The following is a 22639-nucleotide window of genomic DNA, read 5'->3' on the forward strand; positions in this document are numbered from 1 at the left end:
GAAGGATGCTCCTGCCCAAATGAGTCTCCCCACCATTGTGCTGCCTGCTGCCACCTGTCCCCATGCCATACCCTGGCACATCTGGCATATCCAGTGCTTTATTGACCAGAAAGAGCAGCAAAAAATACAGCACATTTGTGTGCAATTCCAGACAGGCTGGCATCACCCCAGCCCCCAATGACTAATGGGAAAAGGATTGGGCTGGCACAGGGATTAGTACTCTTGGTACACCCAGTGCCTCCAGGTCCCCTCCCTGCCCTGAGCAGCTGGATGTGGGGAGCTGGGAGCTTTGGGGTAGCATGGACAAGAAGGTACCACTGGGAGAGAGCTCATAACCCCAGTGTGTCCCCTCTGCCTTGCCACACCCCACCCCAAGTGGTTGCTTATTCTGGGTGCACCCTTTGCCTTTAGGGCAGGTGGGGAGTGGGCAGAGAGCGGCACTGGTGCAGGGATGGGTACTGGGGTGCCAGCCTGTGGGGACAGCGACTTCACCACACCGAGCACTTGTGTACCGGGTTCATGGGCGAGTTCTTGGGACAGTGGAAAACCCGGCCAAACTCCTCAAACTGTGAGACGCTGCCCAGGACCCTGTGGGCAGGGGGAAAAGTTCAGAGCTGTCCCAAGGACCCTGCCCCTCACCTCTGCCCACCCCAATGGCACCGCACCCCACCCATGCCCACATTTCTACCTGTAGTGCTCTGGGGCATGCTTGTCTGTCAGCACCTGAAGGTAGATGGACTGGGATCGCCTCTTGATGCACCAGTTCTGCGGGAACAAAGTCCCATGGGTGAGACAGGAAGGAACTCCAGATTTTGACACCCATCAGGACCCCCAAGGGCTCGGTACCCACTGCGATTGGCCCTTCTGGCTGCTGGGGGATGAGGGCAACAATGCTGTGTTTGTTATTGTACGGTCTCCCAGGACCCTACAAATGTGGTTCAGATGGATTGGAAGCATTGGGAATGTTTGTTGTTGTCATGCTGTTTGTTATTGTAGGGTCTCTTGGGGCTGTGGTATGTGCAATTGTGGGGTCCTCCAGGTTCATGTGAAGTTGTTGTAGTGGGGGGTCTCTGACAGAGATGGGGGAATGTGGTTGTTATTGTAGGGTCCCCAAGAGCACACAGGCTGTGTGGGGTGGTCCGGTGGATAGTGGGGAGTATCTGCAGAGCCCAGGAGCTGCTCATAGCCACAGACACCGCCTCACCTGGGCAAAGGCGATGAAAAATAGCTGGTCGTGGGTGTACTTCAGGTGGTGCAGGGGGTGCTCGGGGCCATGCTCCCGCACCCACTTCTGGTAAGCCTGGAGAATAAGAAGTGCAAAACTTTGCCACAGTACCCCCAGAAAGCAGGACTGCAGTGGCCCTGCCAGGGCTGTGACACCCCAGGGTGGGGAACACTCACATAGTAGGCGAGCTTGAGTCCCCCCATGTCAGCGATGTTCTCCCCCAGTGTGTGTTTGCCATTCACCTGCCAAGAGAGGAGCAACATGGGTTGAGCAGAAATGTTCCCTGTCCCCATGGTGGCATGAAGGCAGTGCCTCAGTTTCCCCCTCAGGGCTCTGAGGGTGTTCTCAGCTGAGATGTGTTGAGTGGTGGGGTCCCTAGACATCGTTGTGGTGAGGTCTCACCCGCTGGTTGTAGACGGTGAAGTTGTCATAGAGGTTGACAATGCACTGTGCCTTCTTTAGGAACTTGCTGTAGGACGTCTCTGTCCACCAATGCACCAGGTTCCCATGTCGGTCATACTGTCCCCCTGCAAGCACCACTACTGGTCATGCCGAGGGAGAGAGACCCCCTCTCTCACCCCAGCAGGGTGGAGGACTCTCACCCCAATCATCGTAGCCATGCGTCAGCTCATGCCCGATGATAGTGCCAATCCCACCATAGTTTAGCGACCTGCCAAAGGGAGCAGTGGTCACCCCTGGAACTGTCCCCACCCAGAGCCCTGCCCTAGCCCCCTTCCCAGCCCCACACTCACTGCGGGAACTCAGGATCATAGAGGGTTGGTTGCAGGATGCCGGCAGGGAACACTGGGAACAGAGGACAACATTGCAGGGTGGGGACAACCCTTTCCTACCCCGCAGCATCCCCTGGTGCCAGGGGACCCCACATTGTGCCCCCATCCAATGCTGGGTGATGCCTCACCCATCTGGTTCTTGTTGGGCAGGTAGTAGGCATTGAGGGCCTGGGGGGGCAGGAGCCACCTGCAAGGAGAGATGGAGGGTATGGGGATGTGGAGGGACAGGGAAATGCCACCCCCTTGCACAGCTAGGATGCCCCGTGGCCCCTCTCCCAAGTAGAGCGATACCCACGCAGACTTGTCCACCTCCTGACGGATCTTCTTCACTGAGAGCCTGATGCTGAAGGCGATGCTGTTGAGGATGTTCTTGAAGTAGGTCTTTTCATCCACCTCAAACTGTGGGGGGCATGGCCATATCAGAGGGGACTCCAGCCCCAAAGTCCAGCCCCGTGAAGTGTGGGGAACAGAGCTAAAGTGTCCTCCCGCCCCCTATGAGCCTTGGGGACAGAAAATGTAGAGTTGTGATGTTGCGCTGTATGGGGTACAAGTGCTACTGTGTCCCCATCACCTCCCTGGAGTTCCTAGGTCATCAGGGGTAGGGACACCTTTAGTCCCTGCCAAGAATGGGGTGCAATGTGGGGAAAGGCTCCACCTATGTAGCTGTGGTCATGCAAGTGATCTACTAGGAGTTGTCTTGTACTGAGGTAGTATCTTCCCATCGTGGTCTGCCTGTACCTCTAACTAGCCAGATGTAGGGCCCATCTCCCACACTGTGTGCCCCTGTGTGCCCCTTGCCTCATACTCCTTGTCGATGGCTTCTGGCTTCAGCAAGAAGTCGGGGTACCCAATCATCACCATCATGTACTGGAGCTGTGGGCAATGCAGGCAGAGGGGTCAGGGCCCCTGTCCAACATCTCCCCATGGGGATGAAGACAGGGGAACATGCTGGGGGCTGCCACCTTGGCCCTGGCAGCTCTTCGTGTCTCCTCATCCATCCAATCCAGCTCATCCAGGCGCTGGTCCAGGATGTATTTGATGTCCTCCACCAGCTGCTGCACCTACAGTTGGTCACCACGGGTGGTGGGACAATGTTCCAACCACCCACTTGCAGGGTGGCACCTTGATGAGGGGACAGGAGGGCACCTACCTTGGCCTTGCTGGCAGAGGAGAAGTACTCCTCAACAAAGAGAGCGCCCAGGGCCATGCCAAAGTGCTTGTTGGCCTGGCTCAGGCAAACCTTGCCCAGCTCCAGCTGCTTCTCATTGCCCTCCATCTCTTTGGAGAGCTCATGGATGGCGTCACGGAAAGGGGTGGAGAGGTGCTCACTCAGCACCACCACAATGCGCCACAGCATGTAGTTGTGAAGGATCCTGGGGAAATGGGGTGGGATCAGGTCCCTTTTGGGCATGTACCAGAGAGGGGACATCCCAGCATGGAGTGCCCATGTCTCATGGCACCCAGGAATGAGGTGGCTCTGTGGATATCCCTGCAATGTCCACGGCATGGTGCAGGGTGATGGCTTTGTTGGCAACCACGATGGGGAGGTTCTGGCGGGGACTCATAATGCTGCCCTCCACCATGGTTTTGAGGATCCATCCACAGCTCCCCATGTGCCCACCCCATTATCACCCCCTCACCTGCTGGGTGTCACACGGATGAGGTCAGACACCTTGTGCATGTAGTCAGTGGCCAGCAGCACCACCTCTTCATCCTCTGAGAAGTTGTCATGGAAGATGCGGTCCAGCAAGCGCTTCCACTTGAGCTGGCAGCAAGGAGCACATCAGGGTGGGGACCCCATCCGTGTCACTGGGCTTTCAGCCTCAACCACCCCTTCCCACGGGACCAAGTCTGGTCCTGACACTGCACCCAGCACCCAGGGAAGTGCAGGATGGACTCATCACCATCCAGAGTACATTGATTTGGGGGAGCAGTGCAGAATATTTCTAGGGACATAAGGGTGTTGCACCACAGGGTTCTTCTTACCAGGGGACATGGGAGTGGCAGCAAGGAGAGTGATGGAGCAAGAGGAGAGGGACAAGCAAGGGCACAGGGCAGGCAGGATATGTGGGTAGCAGGGTGCTGGTGGGGGGGAACACACCGTGGGGGTGATGCGCTGCAACTCGCCCAGAGTGACTTTGTGGTACATGCTGCTGATGTCCCTCCGCACATCGTCGTACTCGGACACTGTGATCTGCATGGGTAGGTACAGTTGTCACCTCCCCACTTCCCATCCAGGGGAGTTGGCATGGGGATAGGCACAGCTCTGGGGCAAGAAGGGCTTTGGGCCCACATCCACCGTGTCTCGTTGCCCCAATGGGAGTCCCAAGGGCTGACACAAGGCCCCTCAAAGCTGGAATTTGTGTTCCCCAAGATAAGGGCATGGGGCCCTCAAGGAGCTGGGGTACCCAAGGACTAGGCATGGAGGTCCCTCGAGGTTGGGACCAAGGTTCCCCAAGATATGGGCGTGGGGTACTTAAAGGCCTTGAGTAGGTTTCCAAGGATGGGGAGTGGAACTGGGAGTTCCCAACTGGAGTCCCTGGGAGTCCCATGGACAAGACGTGAATGTCTCCAAGGCCTTAGAGTGCAGATGTCCAAGGGGATGGATTCCTCAAGGGCAGGGCAGGGGCACCCCAAACCCAGGACCCCCACTCACATTGGCAAGATGCTGCTCCAGCTGGAGGATTTCCTGCGCCTTTTGCTCCACGTGCTCAGCCCCCAGGAGTGTGAGCAGCCTCTCCATGAAGACACGGTAAGCAGCCAGGATCTGTGCCAATGGAAGGGATGTGTGTGCCACCTATGCTGCCCCCTCTCTCCCTTTGTCCCCCACTCCTTACTTTCTCACTCTCCTCATCCTGCCCCAAGTACAGGGTGCGCTCTGGCAGTGTCAGCCCATCCTGGTCGATCTGTGGAGAGATGGGAGTAGGGGGTGAGCAGAGCTCTAGGGCGAGTGGGGAGCTGCACTGGTGGCAGGGCACCCCCTGACACCCCGAATAGTGGCCTCACTCCTTTGTGCAGGATGCCCCATGGGGAGCACAGGGATGGGCAATGCTGCACAACCGAACGCATCGCACGCCTGCATCTTCCCCATCACACAGACCCAAAGCCTTTCCCTGTGACACACGCTCCCTCTAGTGTACACGCACACTCCTTCAGCACAGTCACTCTCCTTCCCGTCCCCTGCCTCGCACACAGTCACACACACACCTACACAGTCACATCCCTCATCCGCAGCACCACCAGGCATGGGGATCAGAGAGACTTCATGCCCACCAGTATCACTGCCATACCCACCATCTTGTCCCCACCATGCCATCCCCATCCTCACCATGCCATCTCCATCCCCAACATGCCATCTCCAAGTCCACCATGCCATCTCCATCCCTACCATGCCATCATCATTCCCACCATGCCCTCTTGGTGTCCACCCTTATGTCCCAACATGCCAAACCACTGTTCCATTGCTGTGCCCCACAACCATGTCATCATCATGCCCACCATGGTGTCCCCACCATGCCACTGCCATGTCCCAGCTGTACCCACTGAAAATGTTTGAGGCTTGGCCACTTGGACAGAACCCATCCATGCCCTGATTGCACCATAGGGTGAGAGACATGGGTGGCAGGAGTGGGGCAGCCTGTCACAGCAGTGCCACTGGGATAAGGATGGCAAGGTGTCCTCACCCGGATGACGTAGCGGGAGGTGTTCCTGTCGTCCAGGCTGACAGTGAGCGAGAACAGCACGGCGGCACTGTAGACCCCCTGCGTCTTGTAGAGCAGCTCATTGAGGTCTCCGCTACCTGGCGATGCATCCCATCCACCACACTCCCCAATCACCTCTAACATGGGCCGCGGCCCCAAACGGTCAATCTCAGCCCGATTGAGGCATGAGCGGAAGAACTCCTTCACCTTCCTCTCGGCTGATGTGGCGGCACGGCGGCGCACGGGGCGGCTCAGCAGCGCCCGCAGCTTGGCCTCATTCTGCTCAGCGATGGCCCCAATGGTGCCGTACACCAGTTTGTCCTCAGGGATGCCGTGCCGACGCAGCCATCCTCCACAGGCAAAGGAATAGAAATCCTGGCAGGGGTCGATGGTGGCATCCATGTTGGCACTAAGGAAGCGTGACGCCCGTAGGAAAGCCTTCTTCTCCTGGCAGCCCTCCAGGCAGTAGCTGTCACCTTCAGCCGCCAGGTACTTGAGCACCAGCATGCACGTCAAGATGACACAGAGCCCGGCAGCAAACACCAGCCCCGAGAGCAGGCAGATCTCCCTGCGGCTCCAGCGCGGCAGCCCCCCACCGCCACTGCGCTTCTTGGCCCCAGCACCCAACTGGAGAGCAAAGCCATTGGGCAGTGTGCCGCTCTGATAGCGGCTCACGTACTTCACCTCCTGGAACTCATCGTAGTGGGCGGTCAGTGAATATGTCTTCTCCATGTTGGGGGCTGCAAGACGGGCTCATGGACCCCTGTTCATGCTGGAGATGTCCAGGTAGGTAAGATGCTCCTGGAAAAGGCAAAGGATGTGGTGTAGGGAGGAGCAAGACGGGGGATGTTTCTTGCTGTCATCATCTCCCATATCATTGTCCCCAGCACTGCAACATACTAGTGGCATTGGTAACCCTAATGCCAGGAGCTCAGAGGCATCCCAACACTGCTGCTGTCCCCTTTGTCTTTACCTGATGCTGGGGCAAGGTTCCACCTGCACCCAACCCATGGCTCAGCTCCATCCCACCCATCTGGAGACCGCACTCCAAGTGCAAATCCAGTGATCCAGGGAGCTCAGCATCACACCGCACTCCATGGGTTGAGAGGGTTAGAGGGCTGCCAGCCCCTCCAGGCGGGGTTGCAGAAGGGGAAGAAGGGATCCGGGGAGATTTTGGGGGAGGAGGGCACAGACAGGGTTGGGTTGGGTGATTGCACACCGAGTTGCATTGCCTTGCACTGCGTCGTGTTGCGTCGTGCCGTGTTGCATTGGGTTGGGGTGGGTCACGGTGCTCTGCGTTGCAGTGCGTTGTGCCCGATTGTGTTGCATGCAGCACACTGCGTGTGTGCAAAGTTAGCTCCTGTCTGGAGGGGTCCCTGCATCCCCCGCAACCCGCAACAATCCCTCTCCGCTACCCGGTGCCCCGTGGTCTCTGTTCTGGAGGTGGGGGGGCTCTGCCCATGGGGAGAAGAGGGATAGAGGGTGGGGAGGACTTCAAAAGGAGGCTCCAGTCCTGGCTCAGTGCACACTGACACCAGACTTGCAGGTGTGGGCAGGACATGCTGGAGACAAAGGGCTGCTCGGTGGGGGTGTGGACCATATTGCTGCAGCAGGACCCCCTCAGCTCCCCCAAAGCCCCACTGCCTCTGCTCCCTCTCAGCAACTTAGGTGAAGTTGTGCCTGGGCATCACAGCCCTGTGCTGGGGAGAGGTTGTGTGGCTGCTGCTGCCACTGGAAAGTTTGTGGGGTGAGCGGTGAGCACGAAATGAGGGGGGGGCTGGAAAGGCTGCAAGGAATGAATGGTCCCTGGGATGGTCCCCGGGATGCTGGAGGGATGCTCAATTAAATGCTCGGGGGCTGCTCATGGGATGCTCGGGAGTGCCCAGTGAATGCTGCTCAGGATGCTCAGGGGATGCTGCCCAGGATGCTCGGGAGGTGCTCGCCGCGGTGCTCAAGGGATGCTCGAGGGATGCTCGGGAAGTGCTCCCCGGCATATTCGGGGGATAGTCGCGGGATGCTCACCGGTAGGCTGCGGGAGGGTGCTCGGGGCTGCTCGGGAGGTGCTCGCCGGGATGTCCGGGGGTGCTCGGGGGCGCGTCCCGCTTGCTCACCGCTGCGCTCTGTTGCTGCTCCGGGCTGTGCTCAGGGGATGCTGCTGGGGATGCTCTTGAGGTGCTGCCCGGGATGCTCGGGGGGTGCCCGGGGGTGCCGGGGGGTTCTCACCGCCGTGCTGGGAGATGTCTGCAGGCTGCCCCGGCTCTGCTGTCGGGTCGGTCCGGTGGTGCTCGTCCGGCTGCACGCCCCGTGCCGAGCTGAACGGAGCTGCGGGGCCGGAGGGAGGGAGGCAGCGGGGCGGGGAGGGGGTGGCGTCTCCAGCCCAGCTCTCCCGCAGGCCAGGCTCCATTAACGAGATTATTATGCAAATAGAGCAGCCCTGTGCCACCCGCCTGCCTTACCTCATCCCCGGCGGCGGGGAGGCAGGGCAAGGGGAGGGCGGGGGGATGCCCGGACCCCCACCCCCGAGGGACTGGCGTAGGGTTGGCAGTGCCACCAAGGCTGGCACCGCTGTGTGGGGACGCCTGTGCCACATCCGACAGCCTGGCACATAGGGTGGGCACTGCCCTTGGGCACATCGCGACTGTCGGACTCCCCCTGCCATGCGGTGCCTGAGCACCCCCGGGTGCCCATCCCGTATTTCCAGGGGGGATGCAATGGGACGGGCAACAGATGGAGCTTGGGAGGCTCCAGGTGAGAGAGAGTGGGCCTTGGGGTGGCACAGGGAGGGAGGGGGTATGCTCACTCAGACACACGCACACACACACGAAGGTCCGGGAATATTAAACTGCATTGCAGATAAATCCCCAACATAAATATCGTGAGCTGCTCTGCCACTGGGGGGGGGGGGGGGCAGCAGAGAGATTTATGGCCCATCCATTGCACGGCCCAAACAGCAGCTGCAGACCCCCAGCCCCACTCAACCATCCTTCTGGGTACCACGATACCCCTATCCCACTCAGTTCTGGGTGCTTTGGATGAGCACTGGGTCTTCCAGTGGGGTGGGTGCTGTGCTGTGCCATGAGGCATAGGAACACTGCTTGGCATGGGGACTGGTGGCTCAGCCATGGGACACACTCATGCACACTCACACCACCTCTCGGTGATACGGTAACGCTTTCCTTGGCCGCATACCATGCTCCATGAATCCCATCAGATGCCTCCAACTGGGCATCACCAATCCCAACAGGGCACAGGAGCATCTGAATCCGGCACCCAGACCCATAGGTGGGCAGGAGATGCCCAGCTCTGCTGCTCACCAGGGGAGAATGAAGGGTCCCAGACCCGCTTGGCATCTTGGTGGGAGCATGACAGATGCATGCAGGAAAAGGGGGGGCAATGTTATTAACAGCCGTGGGTATTGCTCCAACAGGGCCGTAAAAATTAAAGGCGTGTGGATATAAAAGAATGGATAAATCTGAGCCGGCCGCAGAGCACTGCGGCGTCCCTGGGGGGTGGCAGCTCCAGAAAATGGGGTACAGCAAGCATGGGATGGGCACTGCATGTGGATAGATCCTGGGGGTCAGGCAGCACCCATCCCTGCTGCAAAGTGTAATGCTCCAGCAGAAAACATTGTGGGCAGTGCCAACCTGTGGAGCTGGTGCTGCAGAGCAATAGGCTGCTCCTAAAGCAGGGCTGGAGGGAAAAGGGGTTGCATTGGCTGGTGATGGGTATGGGGTGCCCACAGCCCACACACCCAGACTGGCCCCGAGAATGGTGGCAGTGCCCCTGTGCCATGCACCCAGGTTTGGCCCAACCTGGTGGGACTGGGGGTCTTGTAGCCCCCAGCTCTGACTCCCCCTCCCCACCAGCTCCACGGGCCACCCCGCCAGCATCCTCATTTTCCCTGAGATTAGCTGCGGCGCGGGAGCCCCTGCGCACCGCCAGCAGGTGACAAATAAGATTTTTCCACTCTCCCGAGCACCCGGCATGGGTCTGTCATTGAAAATGCAAAGCAGCGCAGTGCCAACCTCCATCACTCGTCCTCCCCTCCGCCCGTCCCTCAGGGCCCACATGGCTGAAGCCATCACCGCTGCTGTTGGGACCCCAAAATGCCATTCACTCCCAGCTGGGCGTGAGTGTGTGCCCTCATGACTGGTGCAGCAAGATCCTTGAGAGGTCTTAGGAGGGGGATTGTTTGGCTGTGTCAGGCCAGGTGGGTGTTGAGTCCCTTGGGTGGGAGAGTGACAAGGGGGAGTGGCTGCTGGGGGTCTCCGTCAGCTGGGTCATTGCACCCTGACAGTGGTGCCAGGCTCTCACAAGTGATAGCAGCATGAGGGCTTACCCCCCATAGGAGGCACGTGGCCCTCGGGGTGAGCACTGCCCCACATACCTATCCCAAGTGACCCCCATCCCAGTTCTGAGTGGAGGAGAATGGCAGTGGATCCTCACCCCCAAACTGAGCACATCTACCCAACACTCATTACCCAAACCCCTCCATCCCAAAACCTGTTTCCCTCCCCCAGACCCTTCAGTCCCCTCCAGGCCCAGCCCTGGGCCCTATTATCCCACACCTCCCAGGATGAACAAAGCCCCGCAGCCCCATCCCTGCGTCCCCCCCTCCGCTATTGTTACAGGGTTGCCTCTGCCTCTGTTTGTGAAATTAATTCGGAGGTGGAGAGGGAGAATTATGTAAAGTGTGGTTATTCTGGAGCGGCGGGGGAAGCGCGGCTGATGGCAAAGTGCCTTTTTGTGTGTTTAATATGCATTTTTTTTTCCAGCGGTGCATTTTCAGGCGGGTAATTTGCTGTCTTTTCAGACCCCGATCAGTATCATTTCTCCGGCAATGACAGCTTTTATTTGCTCTGAAATGAATGCTGCGAAATTTCCAAGAAATAGCCGAGGCCCCATTGCCTGCCCACCCCCGCGGGCACCCCACAGCCACGGCCCCATCCAGCGCCAGCACAGGGCACACGCGTGTGCACACCCTATGCATGTGCTCACACACCTATGTGCACACCAATGCACATGCCTATACCTTCATACCTAGCCCCCCAATAGCTGCAGACATGGCTCCCATTGTGCATTGGGGGTGAGGGTCCTGATAAGGGTCCCTCCGTGCATCCCCCCTCACTCAGCACAGCCCAGCTATTGGAGAAACTGAGGCACGGATGGGCGCTCTTACCCCAACCCTTGCCACAGTGCTGCTGGCTGTCCCCCACCCCAGTGTTTGGCACTGTCCCTGTGGCCCATTCAGCACTTGGGGAGCACCCAGGGTGAGTCAAGGGCTGGTGGTGCCAAGAACAGGGACAGAGGGCGTTGGGACTGGGAAGAGCCCTGGGCACCAGGAACATGGGCACGGGCAGCTGTGGGGGTGCAAAAGGTGCGTGTGTGAGGAGGGAAAAAAGGATGCTGTTTGTGTAGGTGTGCACTGAGTGGGCGTTGTGCTGGCTTTGCAGCAAGCTGCGTGTATGTGTGTGTGTGCATGTCTTGATGCGTGCGCATGTGGGACTGCATCAGCCCCTCGGCCACCTCCTGGTGCATGTGCAAGGTGTGCAGGGTCTCACGTGGCCATGCGATGCACCCATGTACCATGCTGGATATAGGAGTGCATGCCCCTAGCACATGTGCGCTGTCCCACATGTGATGAATGGTGTTATGGTGTTGTGTGGATAAGGCATAAACCCCAAACGCTGCACCCTAATACAAAGCCCACTGGGGGTCCCCACCTCCCTGATGCCAGGGCCTGGCATGGCCAAGGTTAACTCTGCCAGAGCCCGGCGGCGTGGCACGGCGAAGCTTTAATTTAATGAAGTGTGAGGCTTTTTTATGGGCTTTTAATTACGTGGTGATAATTAACATTATACACTGCCGGGTCCCGCTGGTGCCCGGCTGCCCTATGCCAGCTCCTGACTGTAAATAAATGCAGTGGGCAGCTGGAGCCGTGTGGTGCCCGTGCTGAGGGACCAACCTCCCACCTCCAGCAGCAGAACCAGCCCTAAGTCCTGCTGGGGGGGGGGGAGGGTACAACCCCCTGCAAGAAGTGGGGAGCAATACAGCCCCACTCTATTTCCCCAGAGAGCACCCAGATATATGGGGTTTTCCAGTCCTCTGGCTGATGGCACCTTAGTGGTGATGGGAGTGGGAGGCAGAGGCTGTGCTGTTAACCCCCCGCCCCACCCCCCCACACACACAGCTCCTGGCCCTAAGCAGCCTCCACACCCATTTGGGCTATTAGGAAGCAATTCATCAGGCAGCACCCAGGCACGCTGCCCACCGGCCAGGCACCCAATAGATTTATCGCCATCACCCAGGCTATTTCCTGCCCTCCCCCAGTCAGTACAGTTGGGTAAGGGGATGGAAGGGGAAGCATTGTGGAGAGCTAGGGGTCAGGGCAATGCCACTGCTCCCTGTAGGCATGGGGCTACAATGCCCCACCTGGGCAACCCCTCATTTCCCCCTCTCTGGGGGCAGCAGGACCCTCAACCCACAGGGTCACACATCCACAAAGGGCTGCCTCCTCCTTCCCCAGTCTGAAGCAGGGAACTCAGTCGAATGGGCTCCCATCCCCCACCCCTTTCCCATTTAATTTTCCCTAATGAAAGGCACGGAGGATGGCAGGGAGCGGGGGCACCAAGGTCGAGGCTGCCTTTAATCAATCCCCACTGTTGGCTGGGTGCCCAGAGGAGCCTGTGGAGGAGAGTACGGGGGAGAGGGCTGCAGGCAAAGGGCTCCCAGTAGCAAATCGGGACCCTCCTGAGGACCCCCAGAGAAAAGGCACAGTGAACGCATTAAGTGCCCGGATCCTGCCAGGGCAGCTTTAAATGCTGTGCCTCCCCCCAAAAAACAAAACCCCCTACTCTCCTCCCAGCACAGCCCCTAGAACAAGGCCTGCAAATGGGAATCACGGCCGGGGCCAACTCCCCCCAAGCCGTACCCAGCCCGGAGCTGTAAGGCACTGACTGCAGGAGGGTTGGGGACACGAGGACAATCCTACAGCTGGGTGCTGGTGACAGCGCTCACCCCGTGCACCAGCACAGTAGGGCCAAGGTCACGGGTGAGCAGCTCCAGCTGCCGCAGGTACAGCGGGTACAGCCCGGTGTCAGCCGGAGGCCGTGGCAGATAGAGGAAGCGGACAGCAGGCGCCGGGCCCTGCTCCAGCACCATCTTGTTGGCGGCACAGACGTACTCATCCGACACTTGGGTGGTGTTGGGTGGGAAGTTCACCGCCACCTCTTCCTCCTCAGCGGGCGCCGGGCCGCCCGGAGGTCCCCGTGGGGCCTGCCAGTGCAGGCGGACCACCCCATCCCACGGCACCAGCTGGATCTGGGCCTGGATGCGCAGGTCCTTGAGGAGCTGGCGCAGCTTGTCCTCCTGCGCGTGGGGCATGGCGCCTGCCTCCACACAAAGGAAGAGGCGGAGGCGGGCCCGGCGCCAGGCCCGCGCCATGTTGAGCACGCAGGCCATCTGCAGCAGGAAGAGGCTGCACGTGTCGGCGTAGCGGGCGCTATCGGGCCGCAGCAGGTTGACGGGCCAAACGTGGATGGAAGGCGGAGGGCTGGCGGCCCGGCGCAGCTCCCACACCTTGTCCAGGCTCTCCAAATGTCGGACCAGCAGGACATTGCGGAGCATCTTCAGGGCGTCAGCCACGATGCCTACATACTCGCGTGGAGACAGCAGCTTGGGGGCGGCGGCGGCCCGCAGTGGGGGGAAGCCCAGGGGCAGCTCTTCGCGGGTGCTGGTGAAGGCAGGGTGCTGGGCCAGGCTGTCCTGTGGTGCTGCATCATCATAGAAGCCCAGCACCAGCGTGTTGGGGCGCATGCCGCCTGAGGAAAGACCACAAAGGTCTGGGGTAGGAGCAAAGGATAGGACCCTACCAGCCCCACAGGTAGTCCCAAGCCCCACCTAGGCTTTGACTTTGCTCATCCAGGTACCACCATGACCCACCATAGCCCCAGCAGTTACTTTCAACCTCCCTTTGGTATTGCCCATCCGGGTGCCTTCAAACCCCGCAGCATGACCCATCCGAGATGCCTCCAAGACCCAGTTTGGCTTTGGTATTGCCCATCCGAATGCCTCCAAACCCTTCAGCATGACCCAGCCTAGATACCTCCATGACCCAACTTAACTTTGGCATTCCCAAGTGCGTTAAAAACACCTGGTGTGGACATCACCCACCCATGTCTTCAAGTCCCAGCTTGGCTTTTGCACTGCACGCACACAGGTGCCTCCAAGCCCCAACCTGGCTTTGGGGGGTGTATCCACAGCCCTCGGCACCGCTCACTCTGCAGGGATGGCAGGCTGGACCCCCATCAATGCCCATCCCAGTGGCACTCACCAAGGCCAGAGGTGAAGAGGAGCTGCCGGACGCCGTGCCGCACCGAGGGCGCGAGGGTGAGGCTGATAAAGGCCTTGACATTCAGCTTGTCCACCAAGCTCAACCATGAGTCCTGCTGGGGCTGCAGCGGGTCTGAGGGCAGTGAGTCTGGGTGGGAGGACAAGGACAGCATGAGTCATGGGGTTCCCCCTGCTGGAGGTCTCTCTGATGTCCTCACAGCTCCCCAGCACAGCACTGAGCACTCCTAGCACCGTCTTCATCCTGAGCAGCCCCATCACCTCAGCACACGAGCATAAGGAAGGCATAAGCAGGTGCTTCCATCCAGAGATATGAAATTATACATAAATATATAAAAAATACTTAGCCCCATCCCCCTCCCCAATTTCAGGCCATTAGTCACCACGGCAACAGTGACAGAAGGGGGGAGGGGGAGAGCAGAGCCCGTGCATCCGCTGGGGGTGGGGATGGCCACGGCAGGGTGAGTGCGTGTGCAAAAGAGCACATGTGCAAATGAACATGGAAACACATCTGAACCATGTGAATGAACACAGGAACACAGGTGTGCAAGGCTGTGCCAAGAGTGCACAAAATGCCCACACTTGCTGGATGTGCACGAGACCAGTGGAGTTGAGGTAGCACATGCCATGTTTGCGTGCCTGTACCAACATGCAGGAGCTGCATGTAGACGTGCAAAGATGTGAGTAGGATACACGTGTACACACAAATTATGGGAGAGATAAGTCACCTCAATCCCTTACATTATGCCAAGCTGTGGTATGTCCAAAATGCTGTTATCTCCCTCCCTGGGTCCAACATGGCCAGCTGGGAGGTGGTCACCCCAGCCAAGGAGTAATGCTGAGGGCCACAGCATCACAGAAAGGGACAGAGGCCACCAGTGCTGGGACAGGGCAGATCCTCACCCAAGTCTTGTAGCTCCACGTGGCCCAGGACATAAAGGCCACTCTTTTTGAGGTCGTTGACAAAGTCAATGAGGCGGGCGCTGCCCCGCGGGTTCTGCACCATCAGCAGCATCTGAGGGCGCCAGAACTTGACGTGGTCCTTCCGCACATCCAGCATCAGCAGGTACTTCCGCACCTGGGTGGAGGGAGGGAGGCAGCTAAGGATTCCTTCAACGTGCCATCCCACGAGGACGCCAGCCCTGAGGACACGCAGCTGGGACAGGACTGCCACAGGGATGCCAGCCCTAGGGACATCAGTTCTCCAGCCCACAATGGGTGAGAAGAACAGGACTCACCTGGTGGAAGATGAGAGCTTGGCTGATATAGCCCCAGGTGCTGCTGGGTGACAGGTAGTGGAGGGCAAGGAGGAGGATGAGGAGGAAGCCCAGGCTTGCCGAGGCTGACACGGGGCTGATGAGGAACATCATGACGCAGCAGCCGGCGATACCCAGCAGGCACGTATGCCAGGTGAAGTAGCGAAAGGTGGGCCTAGAGCAGACAGAAAGGGACATCTAAATTAGCCAGTGTGGACTCCTTGCAGCAGGGAGGTCAACCCAAATGAAGCTTGGCCTGTGGTTTTGTGCCACTCACTTCATGTCAGTCATGTAGACTGGCTATGGCAATCCACATCAGGCACAGGCAAGTTGGCATTACCTCTGTCCTCATCAGTGACACCATACAGTCCCTGGCACTCAGCCATGCTCAGCTGACCCAGGAAAATCCCAATGAGAGGCAACAGTTATGCCCCAGGTTGTCAAGGGGATTGTGAACTAATTACACTGGGGATAACCACAGCCCACATCAGGGCTGAGCATAGAAATGGTAATTTCATCCCCAACAGCCTCTTTCAAGGCTTGAGGGAAAGACAGCCTGGAAATGGCACCCAGGAAGAGCCACTCCAGACAACTATCTCCCCCTGTGACAGGTTTGGTGACACAGAGAGTAGTGGCACAGGAGGGGGACAGGGCACTCCTGTGTTGTAAGGCATATACTTTGTAAATGGAGGGGAGATGGCACCACGCAGGGTACTGGGCAGACCCACACTGCCTGCCCCTGGCAAACAGGGATGACCTGAGGGTGGGCAGAGCTGGGGGGCACACAGCAGCACCAACAAATGAATATAGCACCCACTCATCCCAGGGAGGCGGAGGTGGGAAGGCGAGATGCTGTTATTTTCTCTAATTATTGTTTTTGCTGAAAGGTAATTAAAATCCTTTTCCGCCACGCTTGATGGGAGATCTCAATGGGGAGGGGGGGGAGCACTGAAGCGTGGGATGGGCAAGGGACCCTTTGCCACCCAGTTCCACAGCCTCCCCACAAGCACCAGTCCATGCCTGTCTGTGCCCCACATTCTCAGATATAGGGAGGGGGAACGTGGGCCGAGCTGGGGGGCGGCTGTATCCAACCCAGGTCCCCCAGCCACCCTGCCTTGCTCCCCCCAGCTTAGGGCAGCCCCACACCCACCGCCCCACGCTGCAGCTGCCTGTCACACACTGTCCTTCCTGGAAGATCTTCTCCTCCCCCCTTAGGCAGCATCCCCCATCCTCCCCCTTTCCTTGTTAGTTTAATTAGCGCTAATGGAAAGTGGGCTCCATCACTGCTTGGCGAGCTGCCCGGGGGATGCCGGGCGGCACAGCCTATAAATTACCTCTGGAAAGCCTACAGAGAGGGGACCCAATGTTGCTGCATTTATCTGTGCCCACTGAGTAGCACAGTGCCCGGGCGAGGGAATTGTCCCCTTCTGCTTCCTGAGTGGTCTCTGCCCCCCTGATGCTCAAGGTGGTCAGAGGATGGACAGATGGCAGATAGATGGACAGACAAGTGGGTGCACAGCCCATCACAGAGCAGGCAGCAGTTACCTGAAGTTGGGGGCCGATGCCCACTCCAGTGCCAGGCAGGCCAGGTTGACAGTGGCATAAACCAAAAGAAAGAAGGTAGTGACAACTCCTGCAATGGTGTTGAGCTTCCCAGAGAAGAGCACCAGCTGCAGGGAGAGCACACAGGTCACAGCATGTAAACAAATCAGGAAAGTCCCATAAAGGGGCACACAACATGGGCACAAAGCCCAGGGACTGGGACAGGAGCATCACCAACAAACTCACCTGCACCACCAGCCAGGAGAGGATCACTGCCATGATGGGGTTCCCACTTGCAGATGTCTTCTTGGCAAGCGCCAGCGCCCGGCCTGCAGGCAGAGCAGGCAGCTTGGACAGGCACAAGGCAGGAGGCAAGCCAAAGGCCACCAACTAGTTTGGCAATGCCCCCATTCTGAGTGCTGGGGCTGGGGCAAGTGCCAGGGCACAGTGGGGACACAAGTGCTGGCATCCCTACAGGCAGACTGGGGTGCAGGCATGTCCCTAGCCTGGCAGAACCACGGTATGCTCTATAGACCCCACATCATCTGCAGAGGCACTGCCAACCCCAGGCTGGAGTGGGTATTGCTGGGTAGAACAGAAAAGGAGCCTCAACACCCCAAGTCCTCACTGATTCACAGAGCATCATCACCCCAGCCACAAGGGGAGTTCATTTTGTGGGAACAGCCCTGGCACCATTTGGGTTCTGGCTGATGCCAGCACACTCCAGGCACTCACCAAAGAGATCATCCCGTGCCAGAGCATAGAGGATGCGGGATGCCCCGATGAGGTTGCTCATGGCTGCAGAGAGCGTGGCAGCATAGATGCCCACCGTCACCAGAGGTGGGAAGATACTGATGTCACGCAGGAAGCCGTAATCTTTCTGCAGGAGGGTCCTAGAGAGGGACACACACACACGGTGGCACTCATCTTGGCTCATGTCAACACCAATAACTCCAGAAAGGAACGGTGGCTGTACCTGTTGCAGGTGGCACACATGAGGAAAGCCAGCAGGTTGTAGACGAGGTAGGTGAAGAGCACAGCAGAGATGGTGCCCCGCGGGATGGAGTAGCTCGGGCGCTTCAGGTCCCCTGCAGGCAGGGCAGCAGTGTAACCAGCCTGTAGGCGCAGCACTCCCTGCACCATTCAGCTCCATCCCAGTGCCATCCTGCTCCCTACCTGACATGTTGGAGCCTGCCATGATGCCGGTGCAGCCATTGAACATCACTGCGAAAACTGTGCTGAAACTCATCATCTGCCCCGTGGTGTAGTCCACTCCATACCCACCTGCAGCACACAGGGGCACAGGCTGTGACGGGCTGCTTGGGGTGGCACAGATCTGCCATGTGCCCTCTCCTTAACAAGCCGTCCCCAAAGGAGGATCACTATGGGACAAACCGCTCCACGAGCTCCCCACACCCTCCACTGAGCCCATGCTGATGCAGAGGCAGGTGCCACCCCTCCCCATCCCAGCAGGTAAAGGACCATGATGGGGACCACGGGAAGCCCTCAGTGTCCTCACCGCCCAGGTTTTCTCGCAGAGTGGCAAGTGAGAAGCCCGTGAAGCTGCCGTTCTCAGTCTCCGAGCTGTTGAGGTGCGGCATGCGGATGGGCACACCAAGGGGCCGCGTGGCGAAGAAGCTGACAAGGATGGTGCCCAGCACACCCGCCACGATGAGGAAGATGAGGAAGGTGGCTTTGGCATAGATGGAGGCACCCACCAGGCACACGACGAGGCACAGGGCCAGCAGGATGGTGCCGTAGAGCAGCTCATACCAATAGCTCTGGGGGAGGACGTGGATGCCTGAACCCACTTTCTGCCCTGGGCAGAGACACACGGGGATCAGTAGGGCTCAGTGCAGGCACCAGGGGTTGGCCAAGCCATGTCAGGCACAGTGCTAGGCACAATGCTTGGGCTGCCTGGGAAAGGGATGCCCGACATCCCCTGCTATGGGGTAACTTACCTGGCGGGATCCCGAAGCTGTCCACCACCGCCTCCACCAGCCCCAGCACATAGAGGGCACTGCCACACACGTTGGCCAGGAAAAACATGATCCCAATGCTGCCCCCAAACTCCGGGCCCAGGGCACGACTGATCATGTCTTGGTGGAGTCAAGGGAATGTGTCAGCAACCCAAACCAGTGCCCAGCAGGCACGGATGCTCCATCATGCCCACAGCCCCACTGTGGCATCCAGGTGCCACTGAGCACCCCCCAAGGTTTCCTGCACCCAGCAAAGGATACAATAGGCTCCTCCAGCATCCAGGGCACCGTTGGTGGCAATGGCACACACCGACAGTACCGTCATGCCAATGATGAAGTAGGCCACCGCGAACATGGCCAGAGCCTGGTACAAGCCAGCATGGCCCACCACGAACCCTGCCAAGGTGAACCTACAGTTAACTGGTCATGAACAACCCCACAGAGCTGCCCTATCCCCGTGCATGCCAGACAGCCACTGCCCCCAGCCTCAGGGCATCTTCCAGCTGTGCCCACAGAGCCACACACCCAGAGAGCAAACAAGCAGGAAGGGAGGAGACAGCAGGGTGGCCCACTGCAAACCAGGAAGCAAAAGCAGCCCAGGGAAGCTGTCCCTGTCAGCCAGGCACCAAGCTCAGCTCCAGCAGCCCCTGGGGGTTCAGTGGGGCACTTGGACTCCCTCAAGTCCCTGCACAAGGCACGGTCAGGCTGCAGACAGTGAGAGGGACTGTGGGCAGGAAGGGGTTGCCCACAGCAGCAGTGGGAGATGCCCTATCTCAGCCACGAGATTAGCCACAGAGATGTCAAGGGGAGGGCTCGGGGAAGTGCAGGGAGCAGCAGGGAGCCCTTCTGGGTTTTCTCCCTCCATTCCAGTGTTAAAAGCTAGGAGTGGAGATAAGAGATGACAAGAGAACAAAGTGGGTGCAGCCAGGAGGGTCTGGTGGTCTCCAGGTCATGGAGACACAGAGGTATGTTTGAGGTGTACAGGAAAGGGGGAGGGCAGCTGCCTGGACCCCCCCAGAATGGGACAGTTCCTCTTCCCGGCAGTTCCCCTCCCACCAGCCCACACTTCCCCTATTCCCTCCCCATAGGTAACACCACCCCTGTGAGGGTCTGGGCTCAGTGTGGAGCTGGGAGTGCCTTAGAGAGCAAAGCTTGTGGGGTGGGAAGGGATGAGGGATGGGGCTGTTCCTTCCTTTCTCGCAGCTGGGATATCCCATAGCCACAGGAAGAGGCTCAGGGCCCCCTCCAGTCCCCCCGGCACACAGCCAACTCCCGCCCAAGGTTTTCTGCAGGCGGAAAGCAAAAGAGGAAAAACCTTCCCTGTTCCTGTTTGGGCCTCTGCCTGAGCTGGACCAGGGCATCCCAACACGCCGGTACCTCCAAAGGGTTGCTGCCTGCCCCTGGTTGGGCCCAGCCTGCATGCCCCTCCAAGGTACTCCATACTGCCCAGTACCAGGCTTATCGCTCAAACTGAGACCAGATGGGAGCCAATCTGTGTCCTTCCAACACTGTAGGAGGGAGGCCCAATTCTGGGGCATGACAGAAGGGTGCAGCCCTGGGAACATCACTGGGAACACAGAGAGGGCACTGGGGTGCAGTACTGAGGGATGCTCAGAGCAGTGGGGTCCCGGTACTGTGGGGTGTGGGGACACAAAGGCATTGGGATCTGACTTACAGAACGGATTTGGGGGAGCACAGGGACAGGGGCCTTCAGATTAGGGGTCTGGGTTCCTGCCCTGAGGGTACCACTGGAGCCCCGGTGCTGCAGACTGATGGGGCGTGCGGTTGGGGAGCATACAGCACTGGGACCCCAGACTGGGAGAAACCTGGATGGAGTACGGGAACTTCAGCTTGGGGCTGGAGGATGCGGAGGGTGCTGGGAGCCCCTAAACAGGAGGGCCTGGGGGAGAGCACTGAGATTCCAGACTGAGATGCTCAGGGGAGAGCACTGGGAAGACACAGGGAGCTGAGTGAGGAGCACAGGGCGGCACTGGGACCCAGACCAGGGGGAGCAAGGGCTCTGCAACAGGGGGAGCTCGGGGTGGGTTCTGAGGCTGCAAAGAGGGGATGCCCAAGGAGGACCCGGGACCGGGGTGTCCAGGAGATACTCACCGAGGCGCAGGAAGAGGACGACGCTGAACATGGAGAGCAGCGTGGGCACCACGACGCCCAGGAACGTGGGAAGCTTGCGGGGGGTGGCGGCGGCGGCGGCCCGGCCACGTTCCCTACCCCGCTCGTCTTCTCCGGAGCCGCCGCACAGGCGGTACGTGAGCAGCGCGCTGCGCTCCGAGCTCGCCATGGTCCCTAACCTAACCTAACCTAACCCGGCCCGGCTACACCAGGCCCGCAGCGGCCCCAAACGCGCCCGCTCCCCGGCCCGGGCCGCGCCGCCCCGCCCGCCGCCCCTGCACCGACCCCGCGCCCCTCCCGCCGCCCCGCCCCCTTCCTGACCACGCCCCCATTCCTGACCACGCCCGCTGATCTCCCGTTAAACCACGCCCCTGTCCGCCCCATCGCAGGCCACGCCCCCTGTCGTCACCACGCCCCCATTCCGCGCCAGGCTTTTGCTGCTGGCGTTGCCCCAGTCACAAGTGCGACCCTCCAGCCCCAAATACCCTCCTAGACCCACAATCACCCCATAGCTGCCCCCCTCCAGCCCCCGGACTCCACATCCTGGGCTGACCCCTCGTCTCCCACCACCTTGCCTGCCCACAAAGGACCCCCCATCATTGCCACCCCACATCCAGGTGGGCACCCCAGAGGATGTCCCGCAGTGTCCCCCCGCCCGGCCAGGGCATGTCGCCAGGGTGGCGGCCGGGCTCGGCTGCCCACGCCAATTATCGGACAATTGGGGGCCTCGGGGGCAACGTCCCACCCGCTCTGGGGTCCCATTGCCACCGGCTGCGCCAATTAGGTTAATGGGGTTGGCACCGGCACCGAGGCTGGGGCGGGGGGGGGAGCGGGGGGGCACAGTGGTGCCGTGGGACCGGTGAGCAGCACCTCTGTGGGCACCAAATGCTGACCCCATTGCATGACCTCACATCACCCAGGGGCGAATGGGGACAATACGGACATGGCCATGTAGGACGGGGGGAGGGGACGCTCCCAGTGGTGGGGTGACACTGTGTCCCCCCGGAGCGTGTCCCTACGGTGTCCCCGTGCCAGGCAGGCAGAGAGGGGGGCCGAGGTGGGAGCTTTCACGTGGGGCTGTCCCGGTGCCAGCGGTGCCCTCGCACGCCGCCAGTGCCGCTCCTTTGATGTGCCACTGAAGCGGCATTGTCAGAGCCCCGCTGGCACAATTAGGACCGGGGGTGGGGGGTGGGGGTAGGAGGGGAGTGCAACACGGCTGTGGGCACGGGGGCACCCCTGTCCCTAATGGGGATGGGAATGGTTTGCAGGCACCCCTAAGTGGGCATGGGGACATGGGCACCCCTTCTTCTAATGGGGATGGGGGCACAGGAACATGGACACCCCTTCCCCTAATGGGGACTGAGAGAGAGACGTGGGCAGAGATAGGGATGTGGGTATTGCCAGACCCCAGTGGGTTTGGGGACACGGGCACCCCAAGTGGGTGATGTGGCCATGGGAACATGGGGAGGGTGGCAAAGAAGGCGCCCCCAAAAGCTTGGAGGGAAGGGTCTGTCCGGCACCGTGGGCTGCGGGGACACAAAGCCACCCCCTGCCCCATGGGCCCCCCATCTCCTCATCTCGGTGCCCGCCGACCACCTTTGAAGCGCCCGCCACCGCCGCCACTGCCGTCGCGTTCCCACCCGCCCGCGGACCCCCCCGCCCCTTT

At 59.8% G+C, this 22639-nt stretch overlaps 2 protein-coding genes across 3 annotated transcripts; both read right to left on the reverse strand.

The window, feature by feature from the left end:
- Positions 1-82: 82 nt before the first annotated feature.
- On the reverse strand, positions 83-8073 carry ECEL1 (endothelin converting enzyme like 1). The gene is made up of 18 exons (XM_010716804.4): positions 7740-8073; positions 5700-6518; positions 4854-4922; positions 4673-4783; positions 4118-4210; positions 3657-3781; positions 3167-3389; positions 2979-3077; positions 2815-2889; positions 2312-2415; positions 2145-2203; positions 1978-2029; positions 1828-1895; positions 1628-1752; positions 1402-1467; positions 1205-1300; positions 689-765; positions 83-588 (listed from the first exon to the last, which is right to left on the reverse strand). Exons 2-18 carry the CDS (start codon positions 6447-6449, stop codon positions 489-491), a joined length of 2292 nt encoding a protein of 763 aa, XP_010715106.1. The 5' UTR covers positions 6450-6518; positions 7740-8073; the 3' UTR covers positions 83-488.
- Positions 8074-11532: 3459 nt separating this feature from the next.
- Positions 11533-21274, reverse strand: SLC12A9 (solute carrier family 12 member 9). 2 transcript variants are annotated; one of them, XM_010716805.4, is made up of 13 exons: positions 20956-21273; positions 19105-19239; positions 18826-18963; positions 18384-18683; positions 18041-18148; positions 17841-17952; positions 17600-17757; positions 17111-17193; positions 16868-16992; positions 15305-15497; positions 14970-15144; positions 14050-14196; positions 11533-13537 (listed from the first exon to the last, which is right to left on the reverse strand). In XM_010716805.4, the coding sequence occupies exons 1-13, from the start codon at positions 21140-21142 to the stop codon at positions 12705-12707; spliced, it is 2694 nt and encodes an 897-aa protein (XP_010715107.1). In that variant the 5' UTR covers positions 21143-21273; the 3' UTR covers positions 11533-12704. The 2 variants fall into 2 exon arrangements, with proteins under 2 accessions (XP_010715107.1, XP_085089007.1); XM_085232881.1 differs by lacking the exon at positions 18384-18683 and having other exon boundaries at positions 20956-21274.
- Positions 21275-22639: the final 1365 nt, after the last annotated feature.

This window comes from Meleagris gallopavo, chromosome 11 (genome assembly GCF_905368555.1).
Source record: "Meleagris gallopavo chromosome 11, MGAL_WU_HG_1.1, whole genome shotgun sequence".
NCBI lineage: Eukaryota > Metazoa > Chordata > Aves > Galliformes > Phasianidae > Meleagris > Meleagris gallopavo.

Bases quoted from the DNA above. Each gene is read 5' to 3' on its own strand.
- ECEL1 (XM_010716804.4), bottom strand. From the start codon at position 6,449: ATGGAGAAGACATATTCACTGACCGCCCACTACGATGAGTTCCAGGAG. The intron at 3,782-4,117 runs GTGTGTTCCCCC...CCTTGCTGCCAG, and splicing joins TGCAGCGCATCACCCCCACG to CTCAAGTGGAAGCGCTTGCT. The intron at 1,301-1,401 runs GTGAGTGTTCCC...CTTATTCTCCAG, and splicing joins GACTCAAGCTCGCCTACTAT to GCTTACCAGAAGTGGGTGCG.
- SLC12A9 (XM_010716805.4), bottom strand. From the start codon at position 21,142: ATGGCGAGCTCGGAGCGCAGCGCGCTGCTCACGTACCGCCTGTGCGGC. The intron at 18,149-18,383 runs GTGAGGACACTG...TGTGTGCTGCAG, and splicing joins TCTGCGAGAAAACCTGGGCG to GTGGGTATGGAGTGGACTAC. The intron at 14,197-14,969 runs GTGAGGATCTGC...CCTCCCACCCAG, and splicing joins CGTGGAGCTACAAGACTTGG to ACTCACTGCCCTCAGACCCG.